A 19,578-nucleotide genomic window follows, 5' to 3' on the forward strand; every position below is an offset into this window, starting at 1 on the left:
GAGGAGAGTGTGGTGTGGAGGGGAATGAGGAGAGTGTGGTGTGGAGGGGAATGAGGAGAGTGTGGTGTGGAGGGGAATGAGGAGAGTGTGATGTAGAGGGGAATGAGGAGAGTGTGATGTAGAGGGGAATGAGGAGAGTGTGATGTAGAGGGGAATGAGGAGAGTGTGATGTAGAGGGGAATGAGGAGAGTGTGATGTAGAGGGGAATGAGGAGAGTGTGATGTAGAGGGGAATGAGGAGAGTGTGATGTAGAGGGGAATGAGGAGAGTGCAGTGTGGAGGGGAATGAGGAGAGTGTGGTGTGGAGGGGAATGAGGAGAGTGCAGTGTGGAGGGGAATGAGGAGAGTGTGATGTAGAGGGGAATGAGGAGAGTGTGATGTAGAGGGGAATGAGGAGAGTGTGATGTAGAGGGGAATGAGGAGAGTGTGATGTAGAGGGGAATGAGGAGAGTGCAGTGTGGAGGGGAATGAGGAGAGTGTGATGTAGAGGGGAATGAGGAGAGTGTGATGTAGAGGGGAATGAGGAGAGTGTGATGTAGAGGGGAATGAGGAGAGTGTGATGTAGAGGGGAATGAGGAGAGTGTGATGTAGAGGGGAATGAGGAGAGTGTGATGTAGAGGGGAATGAGGAGAGTGTGATGTAGAGGGGAATGAGGAGAGTGCAGTGTGGAGGGGAATGAGGAGAGTGTGATGTAGAGGGGAATGAGGAGAGTGTGATGTAGAGGGGAATGAGGAGAGTGTGATGTAGAGGGGAATGAGGAGAGTGTGATGTAGAGGGGAATGAGGAGAGTGTGATGTAGAGGGGAATGAGGAGAGTGCAGTGTGGAGGGGAATGAGGAGAGTGTGATGTAGAGGGGAATGAGGAGAGTGTGGTGTGGAGGGGAATGAGGAGAGTGTGATGTAGAGGGGAATGAGGAGAGTGTGATGTAGAGGGGAATGAGGAGAGTGCAGTGTGGAGGGGAATGAGGAGAGTGTGATGTAGAGGGGAGTGAGGAGAGTGCGGTGTGGAGGAGAATGAGGAGAGTGTGGTGTGGAGGGGAATGAGGAGAGTGTGATGTAGAGGGGAATGAGGAGAGTGCAGTGTGGAGGGGAATGAGGAGAGTGTGATGTAGAGGGGAATGAGGAGAGTGTGATGTAGAGGGGAATGAGGAGAGTGTGATGTAGAGGGGAATGAGGAGAGTGTGATGTAGAGGGGAATGAGGAGAGTGTGATGTAGAGGGGAATGAGGAGAGTGTGATGTAGAGGGGAATGAGGAGAGTGTGATGTAGAGGGGAATGAGGAGAGTGTGATGTAGAGGGGAATGAGGAGAGTGCAGTGTGGAGGGGAATGAGGAGAGTGTGATGTAGAGGGGAATGAGGAGAGTGTGATGTAGAGGGGAATGAGGAGAGTGTGATGTAGAGGGGAATGAGGAGAGTGCAGTGTGGAGGGGAATGAGGAGAGTGTGATGTAGAGGGGAATGAGGAGAGTGTGATGTAGAGGGGAATGAGGAGAGTGTGATGTAGAGGGGAATGAGGAGAGTGTGATGTAGAGGGGAATGAGGAGAGTGTGATGTAGAGGGGAATGAGGAGAGTGTGATGTAGAGGGGACTGAGGAGAGTGTGATGTAGAGGGGAATGAGGAGAGTGTGATGTAGAGGGGAATGAGGAGAGTGCAGTGTGGAGGGGAATGAGGAGAGTGTGATGTAGAGGGGAATGAGGAGAGTGTGGTGTGGAGGGGAATGAGGAGAGTGTGATGTAGAGGGGAATGAGGAGAGTGCAGTGTGGAGGGGAATGAGGAGAGTGTGATGTAGAGGGGACTGAGGAGAGTGTGATGTAGAGGGGAATGAGGAGAGTGTGATGTAGAGGGGAATGAGGAGAGTGCAGTGTGGAGGGGAATGAGGAGAGTGTGATGTAGAGGGGAATGAGGAGAGTGTGATGTAGAGGGGAATGAGGAGAGTGTGGTGTGGAGGGGAATGAGGAGAGTGTGATGTAGAGGGGAATGAGGAGAGTGTGATGTAGAGGGGAATGAGGAGAGTGCAGTGTGGAGGGGAATGAGGAGAGTGTGATGTAGAGGGGAGTGAGGAGAGTGTGATGTAGAGGGGAATGAGGAGAGTGTGATGTAGAGGGGAATGAGGAGAGTGTGATGTAGAGGGGAATGAGGAGAGTGTGATGTAGAGGGGAATGAGGAGAGTGTGATGTAGAGGGGAATGAGGAGAGTGTGATGTAGAGGGGAATGAGGAGAGTGTGGTGTGGAGGGGAATGAGGAGAGTGTGATGTAGAGGGGAATGAGGAGAGTGTGATGTAGAGGGGAATGAGGAGAGTGTGATGTAGAGGGGAATGAGGAGAGTGTGATGTAGAGGGGAATGAGGAGAGTGTGATGTAGAGGGGAATGAGGAGAGTGTGGTGTGGAGGGGAATGAGGAGAGTGTGATGTAGAGGGGAATGAGGAGAGTGTGATGTAGAGGGGAATGAGGAGAGTGTGATGTAGAGGGGAATGAGGAGAGTGTGATGTAGAGGGGAATGAGGAGAGTGTGATGTAGAGGGGAATGAGGAGAGTGTGATGTAGAGGGGAATGAGGAGAGTGCAGTGTGGAGGGGAATGAGGAGAGTGTGATGTAGAGGGGAATGAGGAGAGTGTGGTGTGGAGGGGAATGAGGAGAGTGTGATGTAGAGGGGAATGAGGAGAGTGCAGTGTGGAGGGGAATGAGGAGAGTGTGATGTAGAGGGGAGTGAGGAGAGTGCGGTGTGGAGGAGAATGAGGAGAGTGTGGTGTGGAGGGGAATGAGGAGAGTGTGGTGTGGAGGGGAATGAGGAGAGTGTGGTGTGGAGGGGAATGAGGAGAGTGTGATGTAGAGGGGAATGAGGAGAGTGTGATGTAGAGGGGAATGAGGAGAGTGCAGTGTGGAGGGGAATGAGGAGAGTGTGATGTAGAGGGGAGTGAGGAGAGTGCGGTGTGGAGGAGAATGAGGAGAGTGTGGTGTGGAGGGGAATGAGGAGAGTGTGGTGTGGAGGGGAATGAGGAGAGTGTGATGTAGAGGGGAATGAGGAGAGTGTGATGTGGAGGGGAATGAGGAGAGTGTGATGTAGAGGGGAATGAGGAGAGTGTGATGTAGAGGGGAATGAGGAGAGTGTGATGTGGAGGGGAATGAGGAGAGTGTGATGTAGAGGGGAATGAGGAGAGTGTGATGTAGAGGGGAATGAGGAGAGTGTGATGTAGAGGGGAATGAGGAGAGTGTGGTGTGGAGGGGAATGAGGAGAGTGTGATGTAGAGGGGAATGAGGAGAGTGTGATGTAGAGGGGAATGAGGAGAGTGTGATGTAGAGGGGAATGAGGAGAGTGTGATGTGGAGGGGAATGAGGAGAGTGTGATGTAGAGGGGAATGAGGAGAGTGTGATGTAGAGGGGAGTGAGGAGAGTGCGGTGTGGAGGAGAATGAGGAGAGTGTGGTGTGGAGGGGAATGAGGAGAGTGTGGTGTGGAGGAGAATGAGGAGAGTGTGGTGTGGAGGGGAATGAGGAGAGTGCAGTGTGGAGGGGAATGAGGAGAGTGTGGTGTGTGGGGAATGAGGAGAGTGTGGTGTGGAGGGGAATGAGGAGAGTGTGGTGTGGAGGGGAATGAGGAGAGTGTGGTGTGGAGGGGAATGAGGAGAGTGTGATGTAGAGGGGAATGAGGAGAGTGTGGTGTGGAGTGGAATGAGGAGAGTGTGGTGTGGAGGGGAATGAGGAGAGTGCAGTGTGGAGGGGAATGAGGAGAGTGTGGTGTGTGGGGAATGAGGAGAGTGTGGTGTGGAGGGGAATGAGGAGAGTGTGGTGTGGAGGGGAATGAGGAGAGTGTGGTGTGGAGGGGAATGAGGAGAGTGCAGTGTGGAGGGGAATGAGGAGAGTGTGGTGTGTGGGGAATGAGGAGAGTGTGGTGTGGAGGGGAATGAGGAGAGTGTGGTGTGGAGGGGAATGAGGAGAGTGTGGTGTGGAGGGGAATGAGGAGAGTGTGATGTAGAGGGGAATGAGGAGAGTGTGGTGTGTGGGGAATGAGGAGAGTGTGGTGTGGAGGGGAATGAGGAGAGTGTGGTGTGGAGGGGAATGAGGAGAGTGTGGTGTGGAGGGGAATGAGGAGAGTGTGATGTAGAGGGGAATGAGGAGAGTGTGGTGTGGAGTGGAATGAGGAGAGTGCAGTGTGGAGGGGAATGAGGAGAGTGCAGTGTGGAGGGGAATGAGGAGAGTGTGGTGTGTGGGGAATGAGGAGAGTGTGGTGTGGAGTGGAATGAGGAGAGTGTGGTGTGGAGGGGAATGAGGAGAGTGTGGTGTGTGGGGAATGAGGAGAGTGCAGTGTGGAGTGGAATGAGGAGAGTGCAGTGTGGAGTGGAATGAGGAGAGTGTGGTGTGGAGGGGAATGAGGAGAGTGTGGTGTGGAGTGGAATGAGGAGAGTGTGGTGTGGAGGGGAATGAGGAGAGTGTGGTGTGTGGGGAATGAGGAGAGTGCAGTGTGGAGTGGAATGAGGAGAGTGCAGTGTGGAGTGGAATGAGGAGAGTGTGGTGTGGAGGGGAATGAGGAGAGTGTGGTGTGTGGGGAATGAGGAGAGTGCAGTGTGGAGTGGAATGAGGAGAGTGCAGTGTGGAGTGGAATGAGGAGAGTGTGGTGTGGAGGGGAATGAGGAGAGTGTGATGTAGAGGAGAATGAGGAGAGTGTGATGTGGAGGGGAATGAGGAGAGTGCAGTGTGGAGTGGAATGAGGAGAGTGTGGTGTGGAGGGGAATGAGGAGAGTGTGATGTGTGGGGAATGAGGAGAGTGTGGTGTGTGGGGAATGAGGAGAGTGTGATGTAGAGGGGAATGAGGAGAGTGCAGTGTGGAGGAGAATGAGGAGAGTGTGGTGTGGAGGGGAATGAGGAGAGTGCAGTGTGGAGGGGAATGAGGAGAGTGTGGTGTGGAGGGGAATGAGGAGAGTGTGGTGTGGAGGGGAATGAGGAGAGTGTGGTGTGGAGGGGAATGAGGAGAGTGTGGTGTGGAGGGGAATGAGGAGAGTGTGATGTAGAGGGGAATGAGGAGAGTGCAGTGTGTGGGGAATGAGGAGAGTGTGATGTAGAGGGGAATGAGGAGAGTGTGATGTAGAGGGGAATGAGGAGAGTGTGATGTAGAGGGGAATGAAGAGAGTGTGGTGTGGAGGGGAATGAGGAGAGTGCAGTGTGGAGGGGAATGAGGAGAGTGTGGTGTAGAGGGGACTGAGGAGAGTGTGGTGTGGAGGGAAATGAGGAGAGTGTGGTGTGGAGGGAAATGAGGAGAGCGCAGTGTGGAGGAGAATGAGGAGAGTGTGGTGTGGAGGGGAATGAGGAGAGTGTGGTGTGGAGGGGAATGAGGAGAGTGTGGTGTGGAGGAGAATGAGGAGAGTGTGGTGTGGAGGGAAATGAGGAGAGCGCAGTGTGGAGGAGAATGAGGAGAGTGTGGTGTGGAGGGGAATGAGGAGAGTGTGGTGTGGAGGGGAATGAGGAGAGTGTGGTGTGGAGGGGAATGAGGAGAGTGTGGTGTGTGGGGAATGAGGAGAGTGTGGTGTGTGGGGAATGAGGAGAGTGTGGTGTGTGGGGAATGAGGAGAGTGTGGTGTGGAGGAGAATGAGGAGAGTGTGGTGTGGAGGGAAATGAGGAGAGTGTGATGTAGAGGGGAATGAGGAGAGTGTGATGTAGAGGGGAATGAGGAGAGTGTGGTGTGGAGGGAAATGACGAGAGTGTGGTGTGTGGGGAATGAGGAGAGTGTGGTGTGGAGGGGAATGAGGAGAGTGTGGTGTGTGGGGAATGAGGAGAGTGTGGTGTGGAGGGAAATGACGAGAGTGTGGTGTGTGGGGAATGAGGAGAGTGTGGTGTGGAGGGGAATGAGGAGAGTGTGGTGTGGAGGGAAATGACGAGAGTGTGGTGTGTGGGGAATGAGGAGAGTGTGATGTAGAGGAGAATGAGGAGAGTGTGGTGTGGAGGGGAATGAGGAGAGTGTGGTGTGGAGGGAAATGACGAGAGTGTGGTGTGTGGGGAATGAGGAGAGTGTGGTGTGTGGGGAATGAGGAGAGTGTGGTGTGGAGGGAAATGAGGAGAGTGTGGTGTGGAGGGAAATGAGGAGAGTGTGGTGTGGAGGGGAATGAGGAGAGTGCAGTGTGGAGGGGAATGAGGAGAGTGTGGTGTGGAGGGGAATGAGGAGAGTGTGGTGTGGAGGGGAATGAGGAGAGTGCAGTGTGGAGGGAAATGAGGAGAGTGTGGTGTGGAGGGAAATGAGGAGAGTGTGGTGTGTGGGGAATGAGGAGAGTGTGGTGTGGAGGGAAATGGGGAGAGTGTGGTGTGTGGGGAATGAGGAGAGTGTGGTGTGGAGGGGAATGAGGAGAGTGCAGTGTGGAGGGGAATGAGGAGAGTGTGGTGTGGAGGGGAATGAGGAGAGTGCAGTGTGGAGGGAAATGAGGAGAGTGTGGTGTGTGGGGAATGAGGAGAGTGCAGTGTGGAGTGGAATGAGGAGAGTGCAGTGTGGAGTGGAATGAGGAGAGTGTGGTGTGGAGGGGAATGAGGAGAGTGTGATGTAGAGGAGAATGAGGAGAGTGTGATGTGGAGGGGAATGAGGAGAGTGCAGTGTGGAGTGGAATGAGGAGAGTGTGGTGTGGAGTGGAATGAGGAGAGTGTGGTGTGGAGTGGAATGAGGAGAGTGTGGTGTGGAGGGAAATGAGGAGAGTGTGATGTGGAGGGAAATGAGGAGAGTGTGGTGTGTGGGGAATGAGGAGAGTGTGGTGTGGAGGGAAATGGGGAGAGTGTGGTGTGTGGGGAATGAGGAGAGTGTGGGGAAAGCAGATAGTGAGATGTGGGAATGAGGAGAGTGTGGTGTGTGGGGAATGAGGAGAGTGTGATGTGGAGGGAAATGGGGAGGGAGTGGAGAGTGGGGAGGGGAGGGGAGAGTGGAGGGACATGAGGAGAGTGTGGTGTGGAGGGAAATGAGGAGAGTGTGGTGTGTGGGGAATGAGGAGAGTGTGGTGTGGAGGGAAATGAGGAGAGTGTGGTGTGTGGGGAATGAGGAGAGTGTGGGGAAAGCAGATAGTGAGATGTGGGAATGAGAAAAGTGCATTGTGGAAGGAGACCATGATGAGTGTGCGGTGTGGAGGGAGAGAATGAGGAGAGTGCAGTGTGTGGGGAGAGGAGATTATGGTGTGGAGGGGAATGAGGAGAGTGTGGTGTAGAGAAGGGGAGTAAGAAGAGTGGGGAGGGGGTTTGAGGAGAGTGTGAAAATGGGGGGGGGTTGGTATGGCGAAATGAGGAACAGGTGGCAGAGGTTAGTAAGTCAGCAACACTAACTGCTGGAACATGGATATGTAAACATACAGGACCTCTGTATTATTCACCACATTCTTGTTTTGTATATTTGTGCATTTGGTTAGTTTTCTGACATTTTTACACAAAACTAAACTTAACGATCCAACAAGGTGCCACTACCCTTAACAATTCATATGTCTCTATTTTATGAACATGAACCAAACGTCATAATTGTTCGGTTCCTTTACATAGAAAACACGTTACGGCTTTTACTTACCACTTCATTTGTATAGAATGACCAATCTCCAAGCTTTCAAAATGGCTCAATATTAATTGCAAATCCACGTGATTAATACAAATTGAACCTCATTTACAAGGCATGCTGTTGCAATCAGTGCTATTGTCTTGTGTGTACTGAATTTACACACTGAAGTCACTTGCTGATTTGTGGAAATGAAAAAGAGTCTCATGAGGATCATTATTATACAAATTAACATGACAAATGCACCCGCAGCATTTTCCAGCGAAATGAGCCCAAAAAGAGCTACAGCATTTTTTTCCCTCATTCTTTTGCTTTAGGATTTTATTTTGATCTTCTATCTTACATAACTTATCACTGTAAATATATTTTCATATAAATATAAGTTCCTATTGATTCTGCATGTCACAGCTCAAGGTCATCTTGGCAGAGAGGCAAGAAGCATAATAAGCTAAATAATTAGGAAAATCAAGGACTCTATTCTAGGTTCTTCTTGTTCAAGATGTTCTCATGATGTTCGTGAAACATCATATTTTTTTTAGCTCTAATACCTTGTTATCTGTTCAAGGCTAATTTCTTTCTGGTTGTCTGCAGGTTTTCATCGCTAAAGTCCTGAACCATATGGCTCCCGGCCTCTCTATCGGCTCCATTGATCCCAAGCTGGTCTCCCGGGACCCGAAACAGGTAGTGAACTCAGAATGTGTGTGAAAGGTCATCTGTGTAAGTGATGTAGCCAAATGTCAGTGCCATGCATTTGGTTTTCCATTAAGAGCATTAAGGGAGTTGAGGAGCTTAACAAAGTTTATACACTATGGTATTGACTAGTTTCACTGAAGTTACAAATTTATTTCTATAGTTTTGCAAAGCCTAAACCTTTCAGATACGAGCAATTATTAACTTTTTACATGTTTTTTTTAATGTGGTTTGTTACGAAACTCGTGTTTGTTTCTCTAATTCAAGACAAGGTATCATATTCCAGCCCTTTTTTCAATATCCTTAAAAATGTGGTTAGTTGACATTTCATACAGTTAAATCTATTTAGACTGTTCTCTTTTTTTACATTTCATTGTTAGTATGATCTTCCTTTCAATTATAGCTTTAGCTGTAGCGTTTAAATGTTGTTTTCGACGCCTAGTATGAAAGGTGCAGGCAGCGTAAGAATTCACGCCTCATGCCATTTGAAAGGTAAATTAGTGGTTTAGTTCTGCAAGTACGATCAAATAAACTTGTTTTTCATAATGGAGCACCTGTCATCAGCAGGAACTGTGAGAATCAGATCATCTGACTTGAGCCGTAGGGAAGCTTTCACCAAAGGAAAGCCAGCTCCAGGCTCTTTCAGCCATAGACAATTAGAGGAAGCTGAAGGTCACTCGTGTATTGACCACTGACAGCCTCTTTGATATAACAACCACGACTAATGTTCATAGGGAACAAATAAATTTGTCATTGGTCTCGACACTGTCAGCTGCATTTATTTAATATTTCCATAAGACTTGAAATTGCTTTTAACTGATTAAAGGCTTTGGAAAACATGCCAAGATGCAGCGCCAAGTGAATGCATATAGGCTGGAGGTTGTCTAGGTGATGATCTGGGAAGTATGCCAAAGCACCCCTTATTCTAACATGTAGTATTGCATGGTTTGATTAATGCTATGGATGTATTTTCACAGTACAGAACATTATGATGGCCTGTGGAATAAACAGAGGGCCCTATTTTAGCTTTGACAGCGCTTTCCTATTAACTACTTTGCATGTTTTTCAAGTAATAACATTATTTTAAAAAAGGTCTGCTACCTTGTCTGTTAGCCCATGAATAACTCTATTCAAAGCAGAAATAACCGGTTGAGGTGCACCGCTTGACACTGCAGTTTTTCTATTCAACACACCTCTCCACTATTTAAACCTCACAACAAAGCATATAAAGTATACAAGAGGGTGGGTCTGAAGTCTTTGTTCAGGTTGTGTGCACCAGTAAAAAGTAAACTACAACAGCTCCAACAAGAATAACAAAAGGGAGTTCAGACTGGAATCAAAGAGTAGGCGGTACTCGGAATAGCTTCACAAGAAAAGCAGGCCCTTCCTGCTCAGAAAAAGAAAGCATATATAATGTAAAGGCTTAAGCAGTCAAACTGTTCATTTAGATTTCACAGCCAGCATATCAGAACATAGGGACATGTAATGATTGTATAACATATACATCAGAAACATTAAAAATCAAAAAGTTATATGATCCCTAATCCAGTGAGTGAAAGAGCATCATGTAGTTCAAGCATTATGCACAAGCACAAGACACACGATCCAACTCACTTCTCATTTCTATACAGGCACAAAACATCTCTCGGTCAGTAGTGTACGCCTATTCACATTAAAAGCCTTCGACTTGTGATTGTAAAATTCTCTGAATTCGTGACGAACTGCATCCTCCAGCAATCCTGAATGACTTCCTAATATATACACAGAAGAAGAAGAAGAAGAAGAAGAAGAAGAAAAAGGCTTTTTATTTATCACTTATAATGGCCCAACAGTGGCAGCTTAGTATCGCTGGAGCTCTATCTATCTATCTATCTATCTATCTATCTATCTATCTATCTATCTATCTATCTATCTATCTATCTATCTATCTATCTATCTATCTCTTACCCCCCCCCCTCTATATCGACAGACAGGCGACAGACAGACAGGGCCCAACAGTGGTATCAATCTGTCTATTTCTATCACCCCCATCTCTCTCTCTCTCTCTCTCTCTCTCTATCTATCTCTCTATAGAGAGAGAGAGAGAGAGATCTATAGATAGATAGATAGATAGATAGATAGATAGATAGATAGATAGATAGATAGATAGATAGATAGATAGATAGATAGATAGATAGATAGATAGATAGATCTGTGCATAATGGTGTTGTAATCCTTATGTTGTATTAAAATTTATTCTGACATGGTTTGTGTTTGACACTGACGAACAGAACTAAATTTGACATATTTGACATAAATTGCATCACCTTTTGCATGTGAACCACAAGCAGAGGTTTAGTGTTTTTAAAATCTAGTTATCCCCAAAAAGGAGAAAATTGCCTTTAAAACTTTCCATTCCCACGCTGCTGGACCATTGCAGACAGTCTGACAGCTGGTATCTGGTTTCAAACATAACTGCTTAGGGTTATGTCTGTTTTGCTATGGCATATAATAGTGAAATACAGTGATCAAAGCGTGGCAGTCAGTGTGTGAAGAAATCACTGAAATAGTGAGGTTTTAGACATCATTAGGCAGACTGACTGCATTTAGCACAGCAACTTTCTCCTCTGTCAAATGGATCTTTTCGTCAGGCAGCCAAGGCAAAGGCAAAGTCAAAAATTATTTTGATGAGTTCCTCATCATTTTGGTCAAATATTTTATGGATTCCTAAAGTTAATCTGTCAAATTATTGTATTTTTTTAGACAGAAAAACCCTGTTTTGGCCATACATTTGTTTCGATTTATATTTGGGAGCACTACAGAGGTTCACAATCTGATTGTGGTTATATGAGTGCCCTGTGTTGAACGTGTGGTCATAGTATTATTCTAAAAATTGTTGAAGTTATTGTTACATTTGGTCTGAACACAGTTCCCTTCATATGCTGCAGGTGCAAGCATATGAATCAGATGAGCTGGTTTATCACGGAGGTCTTCGCGTGTCGTTCGGAATGCAGCTGATGGCTGCTTCAAGCCGCATCGAAACAGAGCTTCCCAATATCTCCTGGCCTTTTCTGCTTCTGCACGGAACTGCTGACAAGCTCTGCGATATCAGAGGATCCAATCTCATGTACAACCAGGCTAAGAGCACCGACAAAAAAATGAAGGTATGCAGTATACAGTCACACAGTCACACACACGCTGAGGCTCAGAGTTTGAATTTAAGGCAAATCAACTAACTTAAACACCAGATGTATCAAGCAAGCTGATATTAATAATATTATAGCTCTCTGAGCACTCATAAACTGATCCAGTATATCAACTCAACGTATTATTTTTTTAAGAAAATGATAAAAATGTGGGGCTTGGGGCTTAGCACTGTTGCCTCACAGCAAGAAGGTCATGGTTTCGAATCCCGGGTTCGAAGAGCCAGGGGCCATTCTGTGTGGAGTTTGCATGTTCTCCCCGTGCTTGCGTGGGTTTACTCCAAGTACTCCGGTTTCCTCCCACAGTCCATGAACATTAGGTTGATTGGTAATTCTAAATTGCCCCTGTCTATATGTGAGGCCCTGTGATGGACTGGTGACCTGTCCAGGGTCTACCCCTGCCTTTTGCCCAATGTGCGCTGCTCCAGCAGACCCCCGTGATCCTAATTAGGAATAAACCAGGTATAGATATATATAGACAGTGAATGGATGTTTAAAATGTACCACCACACGTCTTCACCACATACTGTGGCTTGCATAAATATTCACCTCTCTTGATCTTTTCCATGCTTTGTAGTGTTACAACCTGAAGCTTCAGTGGGATTATATAATTATATGACTTTTGATGTATGTGAGATTTAATGTAGCGATTATCAAATATATAAATACCAAACCAGTTTTTTTAACCAAACCAGATTTATACGTTTTATTTGCACACAGGTCGATTGAATTCATCTACCCGTGTGACTTCTAATGGCTGCTAGTTGCACCAGAACTAATTTAGGAATTTCACAGCACAGCTTATTTTTAAGTAATTTTGCAACCTGTTTATTTTTCAAAATTATTGACTATTTTATGGCATCTTTTGACAATGAAGTCCCGTTCAGTTTGAAACACTACACAACACTACACACTACAACACTAAGTTATACAAGATATTAAAACATATTTCTTCAGTGCTGTTCATAAACTTTATACTACAGTCATATCACATCACATACCACAGTGCATTCATTTTTGAGACATACCATAAACATACTTTGTTTTAAAGCATGTAGGTAATCTATGTTGTAATCTATATGGTTGTTCAGCCGGTCAGTCCTGTTTTACCCTTGCTTGCATTTAACACAAAAACAACTACAGTCTGTCTCACTGTCTTGTTTTGTTTGTGTGTGTGTGTGTGTGTGTGTTTCTTTGCATGTGCATTTCAGGTATATGACGAAGCCTACCATGCCCTGCACCATGAATTGCCTGAGACAGCGGAGTCCGTCCTTCAGGAAGTGATCACCTGGATTATCGAGCGTCTTCCTGCCCCCTCTGGGCCTTAACTGTCTATCTTCCCATTAACAACACATCTTTGAATAGGCCCTATATCTCTGACTATTTTCACCTCTCTCCTCTCTGTTTACACTACTACTCCTGTTGGGGTGTATCCAAACTCAATTATGTTCATTATTAACAATCTAGGAGAGGTCAGGGGTCACCACTCTCTCTCTCACCATTGGCACCAAGGTCAAAGCTTTGATGTTTAGGTCTAGAGTGTCTAGCTTGTCTTTTCATCTCACTCCACACTTCTTGTCACCACGGGGTGCGGCTCACATGTTACCATGTCACTCATCAGGAGTCCCATAATGAGCACAGCTGCCCCCAACACCCAGCCTTTCTTTTGTATGTTGCCACGGTAACAAAGCAGGTGCCCTTTGTCCTCCTTTTTTCTTTTCTTTGATGTTAGGTCCTCAGCCTGGGTTGAGCTGCTGTGCTGTAACTCTGCTGCCCCCGCTGGACAACAGCGGCACTGCGGACTTCAATCATCCCAGTTACCATGGCAACAACATAAAATACTAGCAGGGAAAAAATGAATCAATTATAAAACAGGGTGTCATGGTAACCAAGTGAGAGAGGACAGGGGATAGAGAGTGATAGATCTGTTTGTGGAGCGATGTTAGCTGGATGTTCAGTGAGAGGAATGAATCAGTGTGAAAATTTAGAGCATGGCAGCTGCGAGGGAACACCCTCGTGTCCTGATCAGTCACATAGATTAAATCCACACACAATGCTTATGCATACACGCAGGCAGCAAACACACCGCCCGCCACAAACAGAACATCCAATTGGCTATTTATATATGATATGGCAATATGTCAAACCTGTAATATCTGAGCCTTGTTTGCTCTTGACTGATTACTGTTTAAACGACTACAGACTGTTCCATTGCCATGTATTCGGGGGGGGGGGGGGGATTGAGGTGGCGATGACTGTTTTCTAACATTGTGTCAACAACCTGAATGCTGAATGTTTATTGGCAGTTGATGCCTCCTCACAGAATCAGAAAGCATCACATCCCTAATGTGCGTTGTTACTGATCTATAGCTTTGTGTATCAGTTACTGTTAATCCAAAAATCCACATATTATTGCAATAGTTATGTTTTCAGTGATCTAAATGTGAGTTGGCAATCAGCCGGGAAAAAACAAGATTTGTCGATAGAGAAAATGTGACTTTTAGGATCCACTAATCTCAGTACTGTCTTAGCACTTATGCTGACAAAAAGGATGTTGGTTACACATTCTTCTAATATTTTAGAGACTATTTATTGGTTTAATAAGGGACACATTTTCTGATCAACTCATAATTTGTCTTTTAACATTTATTTGAAGGTCTTTAAGGTTTGCTGGCCCTGTAATTCTTGAAAGTAATATGTTTTATGAGATACTATATGTGGGCACAACTACGATATATTATTAGGGTTTTTTTTTTTTTTGGTTTTTAATATTTGCACAATAATGTAAATACATTTGCATTTACACTATTTTCCTAAGCACTGAAGTACTTGTATACAGTATCTTCTTTGTTCAAAAAGAAACTTTTCAACAAAATGAAGATCGTACCAGGAGATATATTATAATATTGTTTAAAGGGAATCTAGTAAAAAACAAAAATGTGTAGAAAATTAGTTCTGATTCCAGAAGAAGCTGTTGTAGCTTAATTTCCAGCTTACTGAAGTTTGTTTAGGTCTGTACATATTATATTTGAGCGGTTTGATGTTGGAGGTTGGCTGTTTTTTTCTTATTGCAAAAACAACAGTTACAGTTAACTAATTTTATAAATGCATAACAGTGTAACAGTACGACAAAATATCTAATATCTATTTCTCACATTGCTATCCTTCAAAAAGAAAGAGACAGACAGTACATTCGTGAGATCTTAAGGCTTTGGAATTCTGAGAAATATCTCTGAACTGTTTCTTTTTACCAGATCTTACCATGCTGTGTTTTTTTTTAGCCTTGTTTTATAGCAGTTGGATGATTCTAGTCCCTTTTTGTTTTTGGCAAATAACACAGGTGCTGATCTGATGCACATGTACGTCTGGTATATGCAAAATTGATCAGTTGATGCTTTTATTGAAGTGAATTTTGTCTAGAGCGCTCAGCTAAAATTCAGTGGTCAATAACAGAACGTTCTTCCCCGTGCAGAGCCTCACGCTGTGCAGGTTGTACAATAATCTGGTCTCAGGGAGCAAGTCTTTTAGTGCAGCTAATTTCACCCAATTAATAAAACATAGTAAAATGTTCAGCATTGATAGGTGTCCCATCTGATCTGAAATTTAAAATGGGTCAATAAAATGCATTAATGATTAATTTATATAATAATAATAATAATAATAATAATAATAATAATAATAATAATAATAATTTCTGTATAAGCATTACGATCTAAAGCGATGTCTTTTTTGTAGAAATATGAATAGTCAATGCGATGATGCTTTAGAATTCATGACTGTTTTTGTAAACATTCAAGAAGGTTTGTGGACATGCTTGAGCAACATAGTAGCAGAAGGCACCCTAACAGATCCAGGAAAAGAAACCGTCTCGTTACTATGAGCCACCATGTCAGATTACATTACAACAGCCTTGTCCTTGCATGCATCTTTAATGATTATACACCACGTAAAATGCAGAGTACTCTCATTCTTGCCGTCTAACACAGAAATGTGCAACTTTGTGTTTGCAGTATCTCAGAAACAAAGCTATCGATAGCTAGTCATCACTGGATCCACTCTGTCGCAGTAAAACTCACCGGCAGCATGGCTTTCAAAATCTCCATCCGCCAGTGATCAAAAGCTATCAAGTGGTTTATGATTGGTCTTTTGAAATCCAGTCTTGCAGCACTGTAGGCAGTTCTACTGCACCTTCTAATGTGAACTCCAGCCTTTGTGCGAGTCTGGTGTGAGAAAGTTTTTAGACTACTGTTTGTATATGCATGTAAAATAAACTTTTTCATTTCTACTAATGATTGTAATATAATTCGGAGAACAATATCGTGATTGAATTGTATCATTTTGACATCATGGCCAGTAGATAAATAAATGAAGACTGTTACAAGACTGCAGTGTGTTCATTATTGTTCATGTGCACCATATATTTTGTTGCTACTTGATTGTATGCAAAAAAGCTCATAGTCCCTGCTCTACACAGCCCTATTCATGAAGGGCTTAATAAAAATGTCATGAATATGTCATATACACTATATTGCCAAAGTTTTGGGACGTCTGCCTTTACATGCACACGAATGTAATATGGAGTTGGCCTGCCTTTTGCAGCTATAACAGCTTCAACAACAGCTTCAGCTTTTCCACACAGTTTAGGAGTGTGTTAATGGGAATTTTTGACCATTCCTCCAGAAGCGCATTTGTGAGGTCAGGCACTGATGATGGATGAGAAGGCCTGGCTCACAGTCTCCGCTCTAATTTATCCCAAGGGTTTTCTATCAGGTTGAGGTCAGGACTCTGTGCAGGCCAGTCAAGTTCCTCCACACCAAACTCACTCATCCATGTCTTTATGGACCTTGCTTAATGCACTGCTGCACAGTCATGTTGGAACAGGAAGGGGTCATCCCCAAACAGTTCCCACAAAGTTGGGAGCATTAAAATTGTCCAATATGTCTTGGCATGCTGAAACATTAAGAGTTCCTTTCACTGCAACTAACTGGTCAAGACCAACCCCTGAAAAACAACACCTGAATTCAATGATTAGGAAGGGTGTCCTAAAACTTTTGGCATTATAGTGTATGTTGGTCTTGAAGAATATGAGACTTGGTGGCCACCTTAAAACGGCCTGGAGAGCTGGGTGAACTGTTTGTAGTTTTACAAAATGGACAGTAGATGGCGCCTTGTTACCGTGCTACCAATCGTCTGTGGCGTGACCTTGATGAATGGTGAAAAAAATGAAAAAATAAATTGTCAGGGCTTATTAATTCAAGATGTCTGCTGATATGCTACCCTGTCATTGTCACTGTTGTGGTGGAATAGTCTATTACCCAAATGATATGAGGTCGGTGGTGGTCCCAATTTTGCCAAAGGTTGTTTTTTTAATACAAACTTTCATTTTTGATACAAATGGCCTATTTATGTAAGGTTCTAAGGTTCCCAAGGGGTTCGAATTTGATCATTTACTTAAATTCCTGCCTTTTTAACAGATGTTTAGCAGAGCAGAAACCATCTCAGAAACCTTGCGGATTACTACAAGGTTATTTAACAGTTTGAGGAAAATTACATTGCAACTTTCTTTCGACCATAATGCATAGTGAGACTTCTGAGACTATTTTTGGGTATAGAGAAATTTAGTTTAAGAAAACGTTCCTGGAAAACCACACAGGAACTAAGCTATTTTTAAGAACCAAAGACAAATGTTTCCAGAATGGTCTAGGAACCACTGTAAGCTGGGTAATTACCTATATGGTAGGGTTACATAATTAGACCAAAATGTACAGAGGTATCTAATAACTAGTGCACTGGTTAACACAATGTATAGTTTTTCTAAGAAATAAGAAAGCTTATGGTTTTGTCCTTTCATCTTCTATCCACATTTTTTGCATGGTGCCTCCAAGATGGCACGGAGTTAATGAAGTTTCAGAGCCTTTGTGGGATTACTATTTCAAGGTGCATTTATAATGGTTGTCTGTGACGCCTGTGTGTCCCTTGGTTATTCAACTGCTCCAGTTTTCTAAGACTGATGGTCTGTCCTAATTCTGTATAGGGCTACTCATCGTCTGTTTTGTTCTCTTGCAATGCTGTGTATATATTCATACCTTAATCAAACAAAACACTTGCCACTAATTTGCATTGATTAATGCTATTTAGTGGTTATTCGTTTGTATTCACCCTGAGCAGCACCCTAATGTAGTTGTGGAGACACGTTAGATGTGTGAACTCTTTCTTCACTGAAAAAAAAATGCTAAGCATCACAAAGCATTGACACTGGAGACTCATTCCAGAAATGTAAATAAACATCTCCTTACAGAAAGCTTCACTATACACCAATCAGCCACAACATTATGAACATTATGACAGGTGAAGAGAATAACACTGATTATCTCCTCATCATGGCACCTGTTAGTGGGTGGGATATATTAGGCAGCAAGTGAACATTTTGTCCTCAATGTTGATGTGTTAGAAGCAGGAAAAATGGGCAAGCGTAAGGATTTGAGTGAGTTTGACAAGGGCCAAATTGTGATGTCTAGACGACTGGATCAGAGCATCTCCAAAACTGCAGCACTTGTGGGGTGTTCCTGGTCTGCAGGGGTCAGTATCTATCAAAAGTAAGTTTAGAGGAGTTAAAAGATCTGCTGCTAACTTCTTGGTGCCAGATACCACCTTCAGGAATTTAGTGGAGTCCATGCCTCGACGGAACCAACGCAATATTAGGCATAAATGTTATGGCTGATCGGTGTATATAAACGACTGCATTACTTTATTAAATAACAACACAGTTTTATCTGTTTATTAGTAGGATCATTTAATGCAAACCATCAGATTCAAGAATTTAATAGAATAGAAAAGAATATTCAGGACTGTAATTATAATACTTGCAGGACTGTAATTATAATACTCTACCTTTTACAATGCTGTAATATGAATAAATAAAAAGAAAAGAGTAGTGGCTACTGTAGACAAAATGCCATTTAGGGTGACTCTATGAGAAAACATAATGAAGTACCATCTAGGGTACCCCTGTGTGTGAGAAAACATGATGAAGTGGTCTCCTTGGTACCCTCCCAGCGGAACCCCACTAACTCCTATTAATTTTTCATTCCTGCCCTGTGTCCACCCCAGTCCTGCATGACCAATAAGGGGCAGCTTGGGACGCGCTTTTTCCACCACAAGGGGGCGCCTGGTTCCTGTGGTAAGGGTAAAAAGTGCCATAGACACAGAGGATTTAAAGGCAGGTTCAAGTCGGTGTCTATGGCAACGCAGCTTTACCTCTGGCCTCGAAATAAGGAGGACTGAAAATAGCGCAACGCGCAATAGGGAAATCCAACAACTGTGGCGTAAGTGCACTCCTGAGCTAAACTGGGCCAACGAGCCTTTCTAGGTATCTCCAGAGGAAATGATTGAGACGGGAAGCTTATTTTGCTGTATTCAAATGGCCTATTAATCAAGGTAGTCAATCACTTGAGTTCAGTGGGTTCTTTCGTTGTTCTTCTGTTATAAACCCTTACTATGTAGAACCCAGCAACAATGGTTCCCTATTAGAAAGAGCTTTAAATATTACTGTTCTTTGTTGAAAGCTAAAAACCCAATTAAATGATCTATATGTCACCGGTTCACCACTGTTCCTTCCTTGGACCACTTTTGATAGATACTGACCACTGCAGACCGGGAACACCCCACAAGAGCTACAGTTTCTGAGATGCTCTGATCCAGTCGTCTAGCCATCACAATCTGGCCCTTCGTCAAACTCACTCAAATCCTTACACTTGCCCATTTTTCCTGCTTCTAACACATCAATTTGAGGACAAAATGTTCACTTGCTGCCCAATATATCCCACCCACTAACAGGTGCCATGATGAGGAGATCATCAGAGTTATTCACTTCACCTGTCAGTGGTCATGTTAAATCACATGTCAGCTGTCAGTCTTAAAATTAGCATTGACACTTTAATTACCACCCTAACTGTAACCTGAAAGCACATCTCTGAGGTTTATTGGTTCTGCATTTCATGCAGATTTAATGAATCATGTCTAGCTCATGTTGATTCAGTTTCTTTCGATGTAAGTGCTTTAATCGAATCCCTGGGGTATTAGGAACAACAACAGAGGCAGCAACATAGTCATGTCATTAAGCAGATGTTATTTTGGCACCATGGAACAAATCAGATATTATGTCAGTCTTACTCTATTCGACTTTATCCTAAATAATTGGGTGTT

General features: G+C 44.3%; 1 protein-coding gene across 2 annotated transcripts in view; it reads left to right on the forward strand.

Annotated features, from left to right (window-relative positions):
• Positions 1–15,756, forward strand: part of mgll (monoglyceride lipase) — a 37,903-nt gene extending 22,147 nt beyond the window's left edge. For both annotated transcript variants that reach the window (XM_058390045.1, XM_058390044.1), the window contains 3 exons: positions 8,093–8,182; positions 11,119–11,334; positions 12,585–15,756. In XM_058390045.1, coding sequence (XP_058246028.1) covers positions 8,093–8,182; positions 11,119–11,334; positions 12,585–12,701 — 423 coding nt within the window. In that variant the 3' untranslated portion in view covers positions 12,702–15,756. The remainder of the gene's footprint in view (positions 1–8,092; positions 8,183–11,118; positions 11,335–12,584) is intronic.
• The last annotated feature ends 3,822 nt before the right edge of the window (positions 15,757–19,578 follow it).

This window comes from Hemibagrus wyckioides, linkage group LG05, assembly GCF_019097595.1.
Source record: "Hemibagrus wyckioides isolate EC202008001 linkage group LG05, SWU_Hwy_1.0, whole genome shotgun sequence".
In the NCBI taxonomy this organism is placed as follows: Eukaryota; Metazoa; Chordata; class Actinopteri; order Siluriformes; family Bagridae; genus Hemibagrus; species Hemibagrus wyckioides.